The 21,664-nt window shown below is 36.2% G+C and overlaps 1 protein-coding gene across 1 annotated transcript; it reads left to right on the top strand.

Moving 5' to 3' along the window:
• Positions 1 to 20,577: 20,577 nt before the first annotated feature.
• Positions 20,578 to 21,156, top strand: LOC113351737. Its single transcript, XM_026595673.1, has one exon. It carries the CDS (start codon positions 20,578 to 20,580, stop codon positions 21,154 to 21,156), a length of 579 nt encoding a protein of 192 aa, XP_026451458.1.
• The last annotated feature ends 508 nt before the right edge of the window (positions 21,157 to 21,664 follow it).

Below are 21,664 nucleotides of genomic sequence, written 5' to 3'. Positions count from 1 at the left end.
GATATATAAATGATAGGGAGAAATGTCCAGAGTGCCAGTACACAAGAAGCTATCAAACCGGGTGAGCAGTAGTCTGCAGAGCAACGTGGAAAAATAATCGTATACCTCAGCGCAGACATATAAAAGCAACAACGAATGGCTCACTAACGCACACGATTTTTCTCCATCTGAGAAAAATAATTTTAACCGTGTTACCCAAAAACATGAAACGTTTTAACTTCACCTCGAGCGGGTATGTAATGGATTTAGTTGACCAGCAAAAACATAGGCGTAATACTATCGTCTTAGTAGTAAACATTGTCGCCTAAACCTAGCGCTTGTGTCAACCAAGCTGAATTTGTCGAAGAGGTTACAATTGCAAACCGCTAATCGCTCAGCTCCGGAAAACATCTAGATAAGAAACGTTGGTGTAATGTCATTTTCTATTTTCTTATACTTAAGGTCTGTGGTGTAAAGTGAACCACAATACGAGTTGTCCTAATGTAAACCATTAAAATAATAATATATGTTTGGTGTATGGATTGTTGTAAACTTTGTTGTGCAAGTGTAAGAGAGAGCACATGTGCCTAAGAATATGTGGACGGGTCGTGCCAACCGGAATGTACAATTCCAGAATATAGACTAATTAGTTGTATACTTGATTGTGACAATGTTTTCCTCGTTGTGCATCCATCCTATACATGGTGTAAACCGCATTGTGGAGAACTAGTAAGTATTGTAAACGTTGTCCTACAATTTATTGTCCAGGACAATACCTATCGTAAACATTGTCATATACCGTATTGTCCCATTGTCCTTCAAAATTCGGGACAACGAGTCCAACGGTGAAAAACAAAAGAAATTTAGGACACGCGCGGTATTAAAAATTTCCTGCGGGACCGTAATGACCGAAGTCCCTTAGTTCGGAATTTTAATATTTCTGCCCCTTATTTTGTCAATCGCAATATAAGAATCCCCCAATACGGTATTGACCCTAAAAATTATTGAGCCAAAAATTGTGAAAGAAAATTTCACGTAGCTAAATTTTGTCGTATTTCTTTTTCTTGTAAAAAGGTACTCTGCGGTGTCAGTTTTTCTTTTGGGTTCGGTTTGTGTTCGTACGGGTACCCAAATATTGCTTGCCACGAACCATATCTAAAAACCCTAAAATTTACTTTCCCTAAGAAACCATTTAAATACCAATCCTATTGAGTCACGTACGCGTACTCTAGGTTATTTTTTTCTTTTCAAGAATGTCTTTACCTTCTCGCACTTGTGATTTTGCAAGAGGTTTTCTTGGTAAAGGTATTGGTTTCAAGTCCAAAGGGAAGAAGAAAAGAACCCTAGTAGATGTTGATGATACCAAATATTGAAATCCTAAGGATTATTCTGATGTCTCATGCTACTATGCCTATACTCTTCAAGATGTTGAGAATGATGAGATGGTTTCGGCCGAAGTGGTTCATGATTTTCTTAAATACTTTGAGGAAGCAAAACTGCAGCTCGTTGATACTATGAAGGGTCTCGATGTTACGAACTGAGTTGAAAAAGGTTAATTCTGACCTTGTTCTCATGAAGACACATGTTAAAGATCTTCTCAATGAGGATATTTTCTATGAAGAAGCAGTTGACGTTGTAAATTACAAGCTCAAAGGACTCAATACTCTTGAGGGTTATGGAAGTGCTCTCTGATTTCAGTTCATGATCGGCTTTATTGATTTAAAGGTCTTTTATTTTTAGCTTGTTGCTTTTAGATTTTAAATCTTAATGTCTAGGAAACTTCTTATGAGACTTTATTCTTGTGTTTTTAAGAAGGATAACTAGGGTTTGGAATAACATATATTGTGATTACACATAGCTATTGTCAACGATTTTCATCTTGCAATATTTTTAGATTTATTTATTTAAAATCTAAGTTATTTGGAAGATGATTTTGCAGTATTAATCTTTATTGGTTTTACATATTTCAAAAAATTTATGGGATATGTGTGTTTACGTCCGTGAACTATGATTATCCCATATATGTCAAAAATTAAGTATATTATGTCATTATGCAAATATTGATAAAATATAGAATGAACTTTTGTATATTCCGCAGTAGTGATCTTTCCCTGATCCACTTCTATGTGAAAGTATTGTATGGCTCCATAAGTTTTCTTATGTTGAGCATTTCCGATTAAATTAATCATTAAGGTTCTCTTGTGGTTAATTTATTCGAGTTTACTGGATACAAATTCATGTTTCATGTGATTTGTTAATGTCCAGAGAAATCCTTCTTTTCTCGTTAAAGTAAGGTCGCCTTGTGCTTCTTTCGGGAATGACATTTTATGGGGGAGAGTTCTTAATTGAACTTGTGTTTAATTACCAAATCCTTGTGGGGAGTGCGGCTGTGGAATATTTTAGGAGTTTTCTTGTATCTTTATAAACTCCTTGATGAATGCACTAATTTTCGACTATGTAAAATCATCGAAACAAAGTTGATATGTTCTCTTTTAGTCATGAAGTATCTCTATGAGAATTTCATATGATCCCACTAGTTTTCGTACCTTTGCCAATTTATATTGACAAAAAGGGGGAGAATTATTGTGTAGTTCACACTATAAATACATATGGTTAACGTATCATTATGTAAGGGGGAGTGACTTTCATTGTGAGATGAAGTATTGACTAAGGGGGAGTGATACATATCACCGTAGTATTATTGTCAAAGTTGTGAACAATTGAACTTTGATGTTGTGTAATAATACTATGACATTGTATAAAAAATATTTGAGAACAACTGTTTTCGTATTGTTACGGCTACGGATCTTCAACACCTATGATTCTGAATTGAACACGTTCAAAATCACTGGAGTACTTGGAGTGACGAAGAATTTAAGGAATGTTGAAGAACCAAGGAAATCAAGCATTTGGATGAGAAGCTACAAAGTTTATTTATTTTGTAATCCATATGCATTGATAGTTTTGTCACTAAAATTGACAAAGAGGGAGATTGTTAGAGCATTGGTCGGTCGATCTCGCAAGCGTTGTTATCTCAAGCTTGTTTTTCAAGTTTAGTTGTCAAAACTATAAGTCTTGATTTCTAGTCTACTTATAGCTATGTCTCGGATTAGGATAAAATGTGTAGCTGATATTTAGAATTCACATCGTTCATTGATTGAAGACGAATATCTACTTAGGGGATCTTGGAGGAACTTTATCAAAAAAAGGTATGTGGAGACTTAGACTCATCTATCACTCAAACGTCTATTCTATTCTATCTCCTATTGAGACTAAGTCGTATATCTATATAGACTTTAATTTATACACATTTGATATTTCGAGCTGAGTTTAACTCTCTTTGTAATATCTTACATGATTTATGTGATACATTCATTTGATGTAGACTCGGAATATTTCGTATTGATCACTAGATCACTTGAAAATTGCATATAAGCTAATAGTTTGTGTGAGACAGCTATTGCCGACTTCTAAGAGTGTTTAATGATTGAAATGGAAGTTTAGAACAATTAACCCATGTATGGATACATTACGGTTTGTGTACTAAGCGTGTGAACTGTTTTGATAGAATTCAAGACCGGAAGTTAAGTTTGCATACACGTTCACAAACTGATTCAACTGTTTAAGTCAGGGTACTTAAGTTTGCATACCCGTATGCAAACTGATTTTACTGTTGAAGTCCGGGAGCCAAGTTTGCACACCCGTTCGCAGATGGTTTCAACTGAGTTTGGTCCGGAGCCAAAGTTTGTGTACCTGTTTGCAAATTGTTGGTTTACGACCAATGTCCGGAACTTAAGTTTGCGTACCCGTTTGAAAACTTAAGTGGTTCAAGTTCTAAAATCGGATAAGTATGATTTCATACTCATAAAAAATACATTTATATATTAAGGAATGCGATCTTTACAAACCGTGGATAAATGTTCATGAACTGATTCATTTGAATCAATCCGATTTTGCTTCAATTCTGTCTTGTATACTTCTATGAGAATATGAAAAATTGAACAACTCTATGAGTAACACAATTAGATTCATTTGATTACCATTTGATCTAGAAGTGTTAAAATGAACATGGTTAAGAGAGAAGTGTTCATAATGCTAACTTCGGTTAACTGTTATTGATCCAACCCAATATACACGTTTAGGTACGGTTACCTATATCTAAATTAAGGTATATTTCATTTGTGTGTAACAAGATAAGACCATCTAACGGTGGAGATATATTTCTTTGGTTTTAAGAAAACTTAGCTTGAATCTTAAATCAGGTTTTCATCCAACGATGAATATTGATTGCTTTGTTCAAAAGTTATCAAACCCTTATTTGAATACTATATAAGGGAGAACTCTAGCAACTGGGAAACCTAATCCCCACACCTCCTGTGTGATACTAGTTATGACTAGAGTCGATTTCCTAAAACCATTATATGTTAACGACTTAAATACTTCCTTGGGATTCTGAAGCCAGACCCAACTATTTTCTCTGTAGTTGCGTGTTCTGATCTTACTTGTTCTATCGTATTGAGTACTATATTCTTTAAGATTTGCTCGAGATTTATCTCCGATAGGTAAGATATAAAAGGTAATCACAAAGCTCTTCGTCTCATTGTTTGTGATTCCACAATAACTTGTTCTACTACCATATAATTAAGTTATTGTGAGGTGATTGATATTTCTAGACGGTTCTTCGGGAATATAGGACCGCATTATCAATTGGTTCCTGTTCACCTTGATTTATCAAAAGACGGAACAAAAACTTCGTAGGTATTTTTCTGGGAGAAATATTTATCTATAGTAATATACTTTTCTGTGGGAGATAGATTTGTTTATCAAGTCTTCGACTTTGGTTCGTAACAACTCTTAGTTGTAGGTGAGATCAACTAAGGGAATCAAGTGCGTACAGTCCTGCTGGGATTCAGAGACGTAAGGAACGCGACTGTACCTTAATCAGTGTGATATTGGTTATCACTCAACTACATTCTAGTCCGAAGTTAACTTGTAGTAGGCTAGAGTTTGTAGCTGCTTAATAGAGTATGGTGTTCAAAACTGGACTAGGTCCCGGGGTTTTCTGCATTTGCGGTTTCCTCGTTAACAAAACTTCTGGTGTTTGTGTTATTTCTTTTCCGCATTATATTTGTTTATATAATTGAAATATCACAGGTTGTGCGTAGTTCAATCAATTGGTAAATCCAACCTTTGGTTGTTGATTGAAATTGATTGACACTTGAACATTGATCTTTGGTACCGCTCAAGTTGTTTCTCATAATAATCATGCTCAGGGATTCTATCTGTTTGATTTGCTGATTACATTGAGAAATAGAGATATAACTCTTGGATATATTTTTCTTGATTGATTCTGACTGTCTAGTACATTCTCTTGGAATTATATTGGAGTTAGTCCATACAGATTGCCTAAGGAAATATTTGGTGTGGTTGTTAGACCCCCGCCTTTTAAAATATACTGGGTTTTTATGCCAGATACTGGTCTCACAATAGGCAAAGAACGTCTATATTATACCGAGGCTTTTTCAGCACAGTTGGCTCCAAAGTTGGCAGAAAACTATGTAGTTAAGTGTGCTCGAGATGGAGCAATCCAGGGATGGGTGACCTCCCGAGAAGCTGTTGTTGGATGACTGCAACGATGCTAGTTGAAACTTCACACTGCCGGATAAACGCAGTGGTTAAGTAGGGACATTATCGGTGGAGGGCCGAGTCATTACAAATGGTATCAGAGCCGACAACGGGTTACCTGTTGAGGATGGGAGTGTACGCTGGACGAGATATATGTTAGGAGATCTGGGCTTGTATATATATACCGGAGCCTAGGACAACTCCAATTTAAGGTGGTGGTACTGTAATATACCGACTTCGGCATTGGTTCGCTGATTGAAATATAATAATGGTCAGTCCTTTCCTAACACCGAGGCATGATGAGTACACTTGACTGAGTTGTGGGAAAACTTCTCAGTTAAGCGTGCTCGGACGGGAGTAGTCACGGGATAGGTGATCTCTCGGGAAGCTGTTGCTGGATAACCACAATAGTGCCATTAAGAATCCTACACTGCTGGTTAACCGCAGTGGGAAAGTGAGAACAATATTGGAGTTGGCTGGGATACAACTATGAACGGGTCGCTTGTGCTCGGGTGGGGGAGTATGCTGGGATGTTATGCAAGGAACGTATACATATACTGGTCTCACAAGATGGAAGGAACATATACATTATACCTAGCCCTTTTCAGTAAAATTGGCTCCAAAGTTGGCAAAAAATTCTGAAGCTGAGTATGCTCTGGCGGGAGAGCAATCCAGGATTGGTGACCTCCCTGGAATCTGTTGCTGGATGACCGCAGCGATGCTCGTTCAGAACCCCTCACTACCGGATAACTGATGTGGTTAAGTAGGGATAGTATCGGTTGAGGGTCGGGTCATTATAAAAATCCTTTACTCTCACAACATGATTTGACTCATATACTCCAAGAAATTCCAAGAATCCGAAAATGTGCCCATGTGCATTATTGACCCTATTGTACCGAGAGAACGATGGTAAAACATACCCTAAATGAACAGAGATGTGTTGTATCGTAGTTAGGTAATGAGAGCGATGACTGAACATCGAGTCCGCTTTGCTCTATCTTTTTTAGGTCATTCAAAAATCTTTCCAAGTTGGCTAGGGTTATATTTTTAGCAGCTGGTTGTTTGTTTCTCAAAGTCTATCGAAAATACGAGTCTAATTATCAACATGTCCACTATTACGATTGAGATGTAAGGACATTCATCTTCATTGTTTCTACGCGATTCAGGATCTCTCCTCTAATAACTTCGAAATTGACCGGAACGTGACGAATCAAGAGCCACCGACTTCTCCACTAGGGTTTTCCAGTTATTCAATATGGTAACTTGGGTTTCCTCAAGTTCTTGCTGAGTCTTATGAAGATGGTCTTGGTTCCGAGTCAAGCTCTTAAGAGCTCAAGATGTTGGGTGCTAGTAATAATATCAACGTTATCATTTTACTTTAAGTTTCGTTCTCCTTCACCTTAGTAGAGACCATGATTGCTTTGTGTTATGTGATTGAGTGATCAACCGTCCAACTGTGATCGCCAAAATATAAATGAGGAAAAATATGAAAGGTTTAAAAAGGTAAATATATTTGAGGTTGATGTGAGTGCATAAGGATGCCTAAAACAAGAATATTTTTGTTCAAGGGATGCTTCATCTGTAGATGGATAGGTAAGGTTGGTTTAGGGAGGGAAGCTAAAATAAATGAGATCAGAGTTCTTAGTTGCAGAGAGTTGCAGACGAAGAGGCTATGATATGGATTTTCTTAAAAGGATATTGTTCATAGTTGTGAACTTCTTAGTTTTTAGAATGACCGGGAATTGGTCTATTTATAGCTCAGCAAAACCCTAAATTCTAGCCGGTAAGATAAGGTTGAGGAGTAAATATAAGCACCTCCCCCTTAATATCAGGAATAACTAAGGATATATCGAAAATTTGGTTTATCTTCCGCTAACTCTTTGTAACTGATAGTCCCACTTTCCATGGACCCCAATACCATAACCTTAAGTTTATCCCCACCTACTCATTTGCGATGCCATTAGCCTTTGTATGTGTTGTGTCGTATGAAGTAGTAGTATTCTCCACATTTTTCGTAATTTTAGATGGAAGAATATGCATGTAAATGCATGAAGGCCATCATGTATTATGTGGAGAGTTTTAAAAGTCTTTTCGTAGTCGTCAGTGTCATGAGAAGAGCACAATCTTGGTTGAGGTCATGTATGACATAATTATAAATATTTCTTGTGTGGTAAATGAGCGTGGAGCCGGATCTATAAAGAAGCTTAGAGCAAGGTCGGTCCTGAAGAGGTATTATGACCTTATAGTGGTCAAGTGTTGACCTAGGATGACCATCATTCAATAGATGTGCATAGGCATGGCCAACTCTGTAAATAGGCTACAACATGATGTTGCTTGTTCATTCAGAGGATCAAGTCAAGCCTTGTCCAATTATAAGATCAATACAAAGGTCAAGTTCGAGCATCAACCTAGAATAGTCGTTCATCTAGTGAGAGCGGAAACATGATTGTTAGTATATGAAGGGACAAGTACGACTATCTGTATACGGTGAGACAAAGCGTGATGGAGCCTCTGAGTGACGAGCGCTTTCTACCTCGAACTGGCAGAGGCTCTTCACCTCAGAACGGGGTGACGGAGGCTCTTCGCCTTGAACACAAAAGCTCTTTAGTTTAAAACGATTGAACTTCTCCCACTTAGGATAACTGACCTATTTTGGCTTATGGAAGATTTTCTTGTTTGGAAGTCGAACCTCTTCTTGAACCTTATCCTGGTTGGAGTTTGAGTTTCATTTTTGCTAAAGCTCTATTTTATATTTAGGCTCAAATACTTAATCTCATAGATAAAAACTAGTCTTGTTTATGAGACTCTGGTACGTCTCACATGACTTGGACCAGGCTAGCATGTTTTATGAGATGATTGTTTTTCCCTTGGCCGTAAAATGACTATTTATCACTTGGTTGTAAAATTACCATCTATAATAGGTAATGATATAGTTAGCATGAATTCTATTTGAATTTCCCTTACCTAAAATATTATACCTATGATCAACATGTGTTTTCTTTTTAATGGGCGACTGATCATGATCAACAGATAAAATGAGGTATACTTATCGATTTAATGCTTTCAGGATTACAAAGATATAATAGAACCATCCTTCATGGAAGTACTGCAGAAATACTTTGAGCATGCCAATAGCCTGTAAGTACATAAAAAGTACCATTATGCTTGTTTATAAAAATAATTACAGGTTATGCTTATTAAAAATAAATGCATACCAAATTATGCTTCAAAGAAACCCATGTGAAAAAGCGGGGGTACAACAACCACACCTGGCAATTCGTTTGGTAATCTGAATAGACAAACTCTAATATACTTTTAAGAGAATCAACTAGACAGTTATACTCAATCTAGAAAAGTATATCAAAGAGTTTTATATCTCTATCTCTCAATTCAATCTGTAATCAGCAGATAGGAATTTGCGAGCCCGATTGAATATAAAAAAAATAACTTGAACGGTACCAGATACCAATGTTCAAGGATCAATCAATTTCAATCAACAACCAAAGGTTGGATTTCCCAATTGATCGATTCAACACACAACCTGTGATATTTCAATTATATAATAAAATATAATGCGGAAAAGAAATAACACAGACACCGGAAGTTTTGTTAACGAGGAAACCGCAAATGCAGAAAAACCCCGGGACCTAGTCCCGATTTGAACACCACACTGTATTAAGCCGCTACAAACACTAGCATACTACCAATGAACTTCGGACTGGACTGTAGTTGATCCCTAATCAAGCTCACACTGATTCAAGGTACAGTTGTGCTCCTTACGTCTATGATCCCAGCAGGATACTATGCACTTGATTCCCTTAGCTGATCTCACCCACAACCAAGAGTTGCTACAACCCAAAGTCGAAGACTTGATAAACAAATATGTCTCACACAGAAAAGTCTACTGGAATATATAAATCTGTCTCCCACAGAAATACCTATGAGTTTTGTTCTGTCTTTGATAAATCAAGGAGAACAAGAACCAATATTGATATACCGGACTTATATTTCCGAAGAACATCCTAGAAATATCAATCACCTCACAATAATCTTAATCGTATGGTAGTGATACAAGATATTGTAGAATCACGAACGATGAGACGAATATGTTTGTGATTACTTTTTATCTTGCCTATCGGAGAGAATAAATATCGAGCGCAATCTTAAAGAAGATCGTACCCGAACACGATAGAAGATACAAGATCAGATCATGCAACTACAGAGAAAATAGTTGGGTCTGGCTTCACAATCCCAATGAAGTCTTCAAGTCGTTAACCTACATGGTTTCGTGAAAAACCTAAGGTTAAAGGAGAATCAACTCTAGCTTATGCAACTAGTATCACACATAAGGTGTGGGGATTAGGTTTCCCAGTTGCTAGAATTCTCCTTTATATAGTTTTCAAATCAGGGTTTGCAATCTAAGTTACCATGGTAACAAAGCATTCAATAATCACCGTTATATGAAAACATGATTGGATTCAAGCTAATATCTTTAAACCGTTAGATCGAACTTAGCTTGTTATACACAAATGAAATGTACCTTCATCTAGGTTTATGTAACCGCACTTAAACGTGTACACCATGTTGGCTCAACAATAGTTAACCAAGGTCAGCCATATGAACACTCTCATGTCAACCTTATTCATCTTAACAATAACTAGTTCAAATGACTCAAATGAAACTAGTTAAAGAGTTGTTCAATTGTTATATTCTCATAGAAGTATACAAGAACACAATTAAAGCAAAATCGGTTTTATTCACTAGAATCAACTCATGAACATTATAGCCACGGTTTGCAAATAATGCATTCCTTAATATATAAATATATTAGTTCATGTATAAAACCGATTTTTATAACTTTAACCTTCAAGTACGTGAACAGGTACGCATACTTGAAATACCCGGAATGAAATTGGGTTTCGCCAGTACGCCAACAGGTACGCACACCACCAATCCCAGCAGAAATTCTCGGACATGAACCTTACGCCAGTACGCGTACGGGTGCACATACTTGGTTCCCGGATTTCTCAAACCAACAGGTAAGTATACGGGTATGCATACTATGGTTCCCAGACATGGACACCATATGTGCAAGAGTACACAACATGTCACAATACAATAATGGTTAAGTGTTCTAAACTCTTCATTTCAATCATTAATACTTTCTTAGAGGATCACAATAGCCGTTTTCACACACTATTAACATCAAAGCAATTTTCAAGTTATTGAAATAACCATAACGAAACATTCCAAGCCTACACCAAATGATTGTATCACACAAACCATGTAAGATGTTACTCGGCGATTTTCACATGATCAATATGAACTTGGTAGAAGCGAAAGCTTGGCAACATATATTCCAAGAAATATGTAAGCGAGTTAAACTCAGCTCGAAATCTCAAATGTGTATAATAGAAAACTATATCGCAACACGACTTATGTCTCAATATAGGAGATAGAGTAGAAATAGACTTTCCAAGTGATAGATGAGTTTCAATCTCCACATACCTTTTTGTTGATGAAGTTCCACAAGCTCGCCTTAGTAGTTCTTCGTCTTCAATGATGAACGCCATGAAGTCTAATGCTCAACTACACAATCTATCCTAGTCCAAGACATCTATAAGTAGACTAGAAATCAAGACTTATAGTTTTGATCACTAATATTGACAAACAAGCTTGAGATAGCAACGGCTGCGAGTTCGACCGAGCAGTGCTCTAAGACCATGCGTAATAAATTATGCTTATAAACAATCCACGCATAACAAGTTATGCTTCTTCACTTAAAAAATATATTTATAGTTGTGTTACATACTAGTTTATGGTTCTGTCGCATGTCACTTCAAAAAAAAATCTCACTAATTATGTCTTCTGCAAAAATAGCTCTTGGAGTATCAGAGATGGAGAAGGTTCGTACTTATGGGATAGTTGGATTCACGGAGATATAATAAAGCAGTTAATGAACAATGAATACCTGGAAGAACAAGTAATACGCTTCTAAAGTTACATGTTGTTCAAGAAGCGGCAAGATGAAGTGGATAATGCGAGTTATCAACAGAGGTATTCAGAGTCTGCATTCATGAGGCCAGATGCTTGGGTAAGTTAAAAAAAAAATCATTTCCCAACACTTTTAACTTTTATTATGAATCCGCTTTTGTTAGAAAACTGTTTCTACATAACAAGTCATGACAACTACTTTTTATGCATGACAAGTTATTCATCACTGCATATCCTGTTATGCCCATATTATTTCTTCTGCATAACATGTTATGCAACTAGTTTTAAACTGCATAACAAGTTATGCACCTAAATTTAAAATGCATAACAAGTTATTCAACATTGTTTCCTACACTTGTTGTGCACCCTTTCAATTGCATCCACTAACTTTTTTTTTTTACAAAAAATATTTCTTTTGCAATTTTATGTTAAAACCAAGGACACAAATGGGATTGCCAAATTTGTTGAAGAATTCATCTTGGATCTCCCTATTAAAGTTGAGAAATGTTCATTCCAATGAATTATATGACAAAGGAAAACCCTGCTGGTATTCATTGGACATTGTTAGAGTATGACTTATTAGAGGGTGAGTAGAACTTGTACAACAGTCTTCCGAGCTAAAAGTTAAATGCAAGAGTCAAGCTCTTAAAATGGAAAATGCTTGTATGCCTTATTCGATCAAAAGATATGACGAACTGAAACTATCAACGTAAGTCGTGGATATAAAGAGGGAAAAACTTGTATACAAGGATATTTCCCCAAGAAGCTTGCTGAACAAGGTTATCACCCTGACTGCCTCATGCCTCATATTTGTATGCTACTATATGAAGATGGGTATGAAGTGTCAAGTCAAACAAAAATGAGAGAAGTTGGGAAAGGAAGATGCATTATCCAAAGCCAAATAAGAAGAGAGTAAGTTTGGTATTAGATAGGGGTGATCATGGTCCGGTATGGACCGGTTTTTACCTCATGCGCATCCAATCCAATTTACGACGGATTTCAAATTTAGCATCCGCATCCAATCCAACGTATAATGGATGCACGTATGAACGGATTGGGTGCGGATAATCCAATGGATTTGTGTTAGTTAAAATTTATAATGAAAAAATAACGCCAATATTGATGACTTCTTATAGAACCAACACATTTTATATATGTATATAAATATAGAAGTGTCATGGACAACATTCCGAACAAACACCTTAAAATTCCAAAACTATCTATATATTTTCTAGAAACTATAAAAATTCCCTTAATGTAGAGGGTATGGATGTCTAACGGATTTTCAAGATTGCATCCGTGGCCAATCCGTGATCCGTAGGATTTCAAAAATCACATCCATTGGGTTCACGAGTCACACAGATTTTCATATGATATACATAATAATATGTGTACCACTAATCTGTAAGTCGATATATATATATATACTCCACTACGTGGACAAGTACATGTAATACGGGTTCAGACATATAACAGTTTCCCAGTTTGTAAGACTGGTACCACTGTCTTGTATCCGAATCAATAGTAGTTATATATTTCTGTAATTCAATTTGAAACATTCCCGAATAACATCAATGACACATATCACTGTTCCAGGCTATTTCCGAATGATAAACTTGAATCATGATATTGATTCTGAACAATAAATTGTCCTTAACCAAAATTCATCAAGTATGATCAAATGTTCATTAAGCTTAGTCATTATATTTCGAGAAATTCGTTAACTAGATAATTAGTTTTCGACTCGAAATTTTTGTATATGCATAATAGTCTAATTATTTATGTAACATCGTCTCAAATGATAGAAAAGTGAACATAACTTGAGATATAGATAGTTCAGTCTTCACTTACCTTTTGTTGATGAAGTTCTCCAAAATCTTCGGTTGAACTTCGCCTTCAAACGGTAGAACGCAATGATGACTATCATGATCCACCATTTCCCAACTACATTTCTATCCTAGTACGAGACTTAACTAATTGTAAACTAGAAATTAAAATATAGTTTTGACAACTAAATTTGACAACAACCTTGAGATAACAACACTTGTGAGTTCAACCGAGCAATGCTCTAACAATCTCCCCCTTTGTCAATTTTATTGACAAAACTATCAATACATATGGATAAAAAAATAAATCTTCGAAAACTTCTTGAATATACAATGTCTTGATTTCCTTGGTATCTTCAACTCCTTGAACTCTTCGTAATTTCAAGCTGCAATGATTCTGAACGTGTTGAACTCAACATCATTGTTGTTGAAGAAACAATTCCATAGCGATAACAACTTTAGAAAACAAATTTTCTTAGTCATCGTTATACAGAAATATAATATTATTCCTTTCTCCAAAGTTCAATTGTATCTCAACTCTGAAGTAATACTACGGTGATATTTCCCCCCCACCCCCCCCCCCCCCCTTAATCAATACTTATATCTTTTGCATAATAAGTGAAACCTATATATTATTGATTCACTCCTCCTTACATAATGATCCGTAAACCATATGTATGTAGTATGAAACTACTAAATAATTCTCCCCCTTTTTGTCAACAAAATTAACAAAGATATGAAAACCGCGGGATCGTAATGAATACAACCAAAATATATGTCAAGTCTTAAGGAAGTTTTGAGATTGCACATTATAATAACATAGTTAAAATGCTCTCATATAAACTTTTTTAGATGATATCACATGGTAATAAATACTTAGCGCTCATCCAAGAGGTTAAAAAGATACAAGCATCCCCTTTCAAATTCCACATCCGCACACCCCATAAAGATAAAGCAATTAAGCACAAGTTCATTTAATAACTTTCCCCAATTTGATGTCATTCCCAAGAGAACAACATGGGTGACGTTGCTTTATAAAAAGAAGGATTTTGTTGGACATTAACAAATCACATGGATTTGTATCCGAAAATCGACTTAGAATAAACGCCAGTTATGGACAAAAGATAATTTTGTTCAGTATAACTCAACGTAAGAGAATCTTACGGAGTGTGTCAAGTAGTAAAAGCAAAAAAGTCTGATAAAAAGTGGATCAATACTGCGAGGAAATTCTCAAAAAGTTTGTTCTATTTACCGTTTATAAAAAACACAATAGATCTAACTTCTGAGCATATATTAAATATCAGCTCGATTCACGAAAATGTAAAGGCACATATATTTCATAAGATTTTTGCAATAATTAACCCAATAATGATTACATACTGCAAGTTCATCCAACAACTCTAGAATTTAAATAAATAAATCTAAAAACATGCAAGATGAAAAATGTTGGAAATAGCTTGTATAATCACAATTTTTGCTATACCAAACCTAGTTATCCTTCAGAAATAAGAATGAATTATTACAAGAAGTTCTCTAGTATTTAAAATATTTGAAGAATTCTTTGTCATCTCTAAACTCTTTATCAACAACATGCATAGAAACATACGGTTCATGAATCAAGGTGTTAGTTCCTTCAAACCTGGTAGGTTGTTGATTAACAAGGGCTTCTTGTAGTTTGAGAGATTTCTGTAGAATCTTCTTCAGTCCCTGCACCTCATTCTGGGTTTTCTTAAGTTCATCAAGAATATTTTCAAACCTTTTCTAATTGGAGTGACACGCTCTAGGTTTCTTCTAATTCTTCCTTTTCCTCTTCAGAGATGAGACAAAAGGAAGGGGCATCTCTTCTTCCTTTCTAGTTGGACAAGTATCACAACCATTGGAGCATAGGTTCCATGAGAAGATGTTGTGCTTGGAGCCTCCATTATTCGTAAGAACATGGATTTTCGAAACACAAATATATGGCTCAACATGCGAATCTTCTTGTGAAAGAGATATAAGTATTAAAGAAGAGGATGTTTACCATGCAGGATTCCGGAACCATAAAAGTTCACATGCTAGAATACATAAAACCTAAAATGGAATAAAAAGTCATTTTTATCCTTCTTTAGATTTAGTAGATCGAAATTACAATACCATTACTTGAGACATAGATTAAAATGCACAGATAAAAAATGGAGATCCAAGTAACAATATTCAATTTTGATCCAAGCCCTAATGTGCACTGTTCTTATCTCTTCTAAGGGTACATGAGATAAGATGCACTTTTCAGCACAATTAAATTGTGTTGAGGTGAGCATTTAGATTGCTCACTACTAGATTCCTGTACAAAATTAATAATATCCTTCAATACGGAACATTTAGCCCGTACTCTTCTCTTTATTTGAGATTTTACCTTATCCTTGGAATCAATCAATCTTTTAAAAGAGGAAGAAGAGTTAACTTTGTGTACCTCAGGATTGGACTTTTGAACAAGTTTACGCATATTTGTCAAACAACTAGCCCTCTGTTGCAGTTTGCTGACATACCTTAGTTTATGTTTGTACTTCAAGCATTAATTGTTTGAGTATGTGACCTTCACTGGTACAATAGGAGCATGTCGATTTTGGGAGTGATTCGGGAACAACTTTAGCAGCTAAACACGGGGTACCTGAAACATTAACATAATTTTCTTTAGTATAGGAAAAATCCATTACATCCTCCAATGATTTTGACGAAGAGTCATCAATTAAATCATCAAGATTTAGCCAATAATTTATAAAGATTTAACTCAGATTTATTTTAATTTTTATTATTTTCTTGATCGTGTCTTGTTCATATTTATGTATTATTAGCCAATAATCTTTAAAGATTTAACCCACGTTTATTATAATTTCTATTTTTTTTTTGATACTTAGAATTGTTTTTTGTAAAATCAAAATAAGTAAGATTCAAGTAAGGACGACGGATATCTGGATCCGACGAACGCTTGGGTTTTTTACCGATAGATAGGGATAAGCATGGGACGGTATGGACTGGTTTTTACCTTATCCGCATCCAATCCAATTTACTACGGATTTCAAATTTAGCATCCACATCCAATCCAACGGATTTGCATTCAGTGGATGCACGGATGAACGAATTGGTTACGGAATCCAACGGACTTGTGTTAGTTAAAATTTATAACGAAAAAATAACGCCAATATAGATGACTTCTTATAGAACCTACACATTTTATATATGTATATAAATTTAGAAGTGCCCTGGACAACGCTCTAAGCAAACACTTTAAGAATTCTAAAACTATTTATATAGTTTCTAGAAACTATACAAATGACGATAATCTGGCGGGTATGGATATCCAACGGATTCTCAAGATTACATCCTGGGCCAATCCGTGATCTGTTGGATTTCAAGAATCCCATCCACATCCAACCCATTAGCAAGTGATTCGAACATCCATCCACAAAAATACGTTGGTCCTGATTAAATCCACGGATTACGCACAAAATGCTCACCCTGCCGATATATCACGATCTTGTTATTAAACTGAGTGGAATCGGACCCTGCCCTCTTGGAAACCTTAGAATTATAGAATACCATTTTTGATCCCCATTTACCGATGAACAAGTAGCCAAATAGTGGTCATATGTAGGGCTGTTCATGGTCGGTTTTGGTTCGGTTTCTAGCGAAATCAAAACCGAAACCAATACTATTGGTTTCTAAAAATCTAAACCAAACCAATCCATTAACCATTGGTTCGGTTTCCAAATAGTTCCAGTTGGTTTCGGTTTGTCCCAGTGGTTTTTGGTTAACCAATAATTATGTCAAACCAAAAAAAAAAAACACAAATTTACAGATAAAAAAATCGTAGTTGTCGATAGTATTGGATTACACAAATTTACAGACAAAAAAAATAAAATAAAAAAATATCAAGAATAGTTAAAGCTTACTCGAATTATAGAGATCAAAAGAAGATATATAATATATCTTAATTTAGTTATTGACAAATAAAAAAGAAGGAATACGGAAAGAAAAAAGTCGAGTAGCAACAACTGTAGTTGGGGGTGGAGAAAGGAGGCGACTGAGAGAAGGAGAAAAAGAAAGAGGGAGTGAATCATAATGAAATATTAGATTTAGGGTTTCTATTTATCCTCTAAATCAATGGGTAAAATCTAATAGTTGTAAATTAACGGTAGAAACTAAGTTTAAAAATTAATCGGTTTTCCAATGACTTTTGGTCCGGTTTTAGAGGTCAAACCAAACCAAAACCAACACTAACGGTTTTCCACTTTCTACACCGTAACCAATCCATTAGTAAATTGTTCGGTCTGGTTTCTACCTATTGGTCTGGTTTGGTCCGGCTCCAGCGGAAAACCGAAACCATGTTCAACCCTAGTCATATGTTTAAAGTTGGTAGTCCGCAGTCCATTGTTCAACAAATGGGCTGGATCCCTAAAACAAGCAGCTGTCCAACTAAGCCCGTTTAGATTCAGCTAGGGCATTGAATAATTCTGCCCGTTTGTATGTCCGGCTGTTTTATACTAAGGTATATGAGTATGCCCGTTCAGAATAGGGCAATATATCTACCGGTCAAGATTAGGGTTACCTTCTTTCTCAAAATCTAACGGTTCACCACATTTTTTATGGTTGACCGAAGAGCCTGACCGAAACGCCTGACGAAAAGTATGCATATATATTCTAGGGTTTAGATTTTGAACTCTCTTTTCACTAAGAAGTAAGAATGTATCCCCGGCGTCCTCCTGGATTGCTTCCGCAAATTTCCGGCCACCTCCCCGCCCTTCAATTCCTCCACCTCTTCCACCTCCACATCTTCAACGTCCTTACTTTCCTCCTCCCCCTCTTCATTCATATGTGCCACTGTTTCCGGGTCTTTATTATCCTCGAAAAGTGATTGATAATTATAATCCGCATATCAACTATTTACAGTTACAGGAAAATGGAGATTTGATTCCCATAGTAGTATGAGTGCGGTTGCTAGAGGTGGAAAAAGCATGTGTGGAATGGCGATGGTTTTAGAATATTGGTTTTACATATATTTTCGTACTTTGACGCCTTTTCTCCAAGAAGGTGTACCGACTGATGTATGTCCTGCAGTTATGATATTTAAGAAAGATAGTCTAGTGAAGTTGCAAAGGGGTACTTCCAAACACTCTCTTAATATAGCTCACCAACAAATTGAGTTGAGGACAATTGTTGGAATGGAATGGCACCATGGTCTACTACTATGTATAGATATCATCCTGATATAGTGCATGCTCGTGAAATCTCCAATCAAAGAGTGGCTTTCTATAATCCGGAAAGCGAAACTAGTATCATGTATCTTGGTGAACGGTTTTTAAGGCAAACAAGGGGATTTATAACAATTCCAAGAAGTCCACGTGAACGTTTGGAAGACCTTTATACCTCTCATGATCCTATTGATGTGGTTGAAGGACGAGACTATAAGCATGTTGATGAGAGCATGTATGTGTGGTGGTGGAATCAACAATCTATTGGATTTTTGCTCCCAGTCAAGAAAACAGATATGAATTTGGAGCTGCAAGTACTCAAGATCCGACATTTCTGGTGAATCAGGTCCCCCCAATACATCCATCACGGTATAAGTATGACAACGTCTCACAAGCTTCACCTGAATTTCCAAGAGTTTCTTTCCGTACCGTACGTTCAGACAGTGAAGGCAACCGTGTTCAAGTGCCTTTGCAAGCACCCGATCCTCCTCCATTTATGTATGATGTTAATTGGGGAACCAAGGTTAGTAATTTTTGGTTTTAACTCCTTCAATTATTTTGTTTGCCATATTATTATGATTTTCTTTACACATTAGAAGTTCCTTAATATATTTGCTATCTTGATGTTTCTTTTCAGGAGCAATGGAAAGATTTTGCGCATAGGTTGTCTATGTTAAATCTTACCAAGGACCAGTATTGGTTTGAAATAGATCGGGCACGTGCTCTTGGGGAAGGATCGACGTCAACCCAATCATGTTATGATCTTGGAGAAAACTCTCAATGGTCTAGCCGTAAAAGACCAACCACAAGTCAATCAGATGATGCACATGGTCATTATGTTCCAAAAGAGGAAGTAGTTCCAGAGTCATAATTAACTCAATTGATGAATAATGGTGGAATTGGTCTAAGTGAAGATGAAATGGCAAGGATGTTAGGATTATGATGAGGGAACTTGTCTTTTCTTTTGTATGAAACTTGGATGTGTTTTCTTTAATGAACTTGGAATGAACTTGTATGAATGTCTTTTCTTTAATGAATGTGTGCATGAATGTCTTCTCTTTTGTATGAATGTTTTTTCTTTTGTATGAATTCAAAAATCTTGGAATGCTTACAATATTTGAGTTTTGTTTACAGGTGCAATATGGACGATGAAAATACGCTAAGGAGGTATGTACTAATGACGCATGGTATCGATCTTAGCATTGGTGATGATAGCGAGGAGAGAGCAATTGCGGTATACCAGTATATGACTCAAAGAATGCATAGGCTCTTTCAACCGGTGCCTCAAGAAGTATTGACGCGACAAATGGTGGAAAGAAACCGAGAGGATGGAGATGCAAGAATGATGCATGACTACTTTGGACCTAAATGTACTTGGGTCCCTAAGAAGTTCCACCAACGTTTGGGTATGTATCGACCTCTTTTCTTACGTATTCTAAGTGAGATTGTTGTTGCGGATCCTGCTTTTGATTTCCAAGTTGATTGCACCGGAAAACTTGGTCACTCTCCCCACATGAAGATGTATTCCGTAATGAAATGTTTGTGTAAAAGTATAGCCGATGATAGCACAGATGATTATGTCCGTATGGGAGCGCCAACCGTCTATATGTATGTGAAGAGGTTTACCAGGGTCATTGTTCGCTGCTTTGGTCCAAGGTACATGCGACTTCCTACAAGAGAAGACACGGAAAGATTATTGGCAGAGAATGCAGCCTGGAATGCTTGGAAGTGTTGATTGTATGCATTTTCGGTGGAAGAATTGTCCAACAGCATGGGAAGGTACGTTCTGTTGGCATGAGAAAAAACCTACCATGATCTTAGAAGTCGTGAGATCATATGATCGGTGGTTTTGGCATGGTTTATTTGGAACGCCAGGGTCGAACAACGACTTGAACATCTTGGATCAATCTCCACTTTTTGATAAGATGGTTAATGGTTTAGTAGCTCCTTGTAATTACCGCATCAATGGACACAACTACGACAAGGGTTACTACTTGGTGAATAATATATATCCACGATTGTATTGTGTTGTGCAGTTATTCAAAATTCTTCTTCCAAATCAGCCAGCTAATACGTTGTTCAATAAATACCAACAAGCGAAGAGAAATGATGTTGAAAGGGCTTTTGGAACTCTCCAAAACAAGTTCCAAATAACTAAAAAGCCAGCATTTTACTGGGATAAGGAGGATATAAACTTTATTATCAAGTATTTTTTGATTTTGCATAACATGGTCATTGAGAATGAAAGACGTAACTTAGATTGGGGTCAAGTCGTGAACGAACCAATAGGACAGGTTACTGGAATACCGAGGTCATACCACGAGTTAAGGAATGATGAGGCATATCTCCAACTCCGCAATGATCTTGTTCAACACATTTGGATACGACATGGACTAGGTCTCAGAGACGGTGAAATGCCACCAGAATCTCCCCCTCCACCACCAGATGATCTTGATGGTTCGGATGGCGAATTCGATCCTACCGATTTTTACCCAGCAGAATAGCTTTAGTTGCTGCACTTGGTTGCAATCCTATGATTTATATATTTTAAAATTAAGAAATATTAAGATTTCATTGTATTATTTATGGTTTTCATTGTTTTCAAAAGAGAAGAAAAAAAACTAAGTATGGATTTTCAAAAGAGAAGAAAAAAAACTAAGTATGGAACTTGAGGAATTGGCTTAGGTTATGGATGTTTTTCAAGAAAAGCGCTAATAAGAATAGCGCCAAAAGATATTAAGATTTGCGTTTCATTTCTAACCATTAGATCTTTAACGGCTCCTTCTAATCAACGACTCAGAAAAAAACGCTAATAACAATAGCGTTTCAACAACTATTATTTTGAATTCGAAAATTTCCCTATAAATTGATCACTTCAGCTCAGACCAAAACCTTTCAATCTCTAGATTTTTTTCTCCATCTTCTTAAAATTCATTGCAATTCAGACTTTTTTTTAACCATGTCAAAATATGCTACACCCGAAGATGTTGCAATCACCAAAGCTTGGATAAG

Source organism: Papaver somniferum, chromosome 2 (genome assembly GCF_003573695.1).
Source record: "Papaver somniferum cultivar HN1 chromosome 2, ASM357369v1, whole genome shotgun sequence".
Lineage (NCBI taxonomy): Eukaryota > Viridiplantae > Streptophyta > Magnoliopsida > Ranunculales > Papaveraceae > Papaver > Papaver somniferum.
Note: the sequence above shows the minus strand (reverse complement) of the source record. Positions and strands in the feature narration are given on the sequence as shown.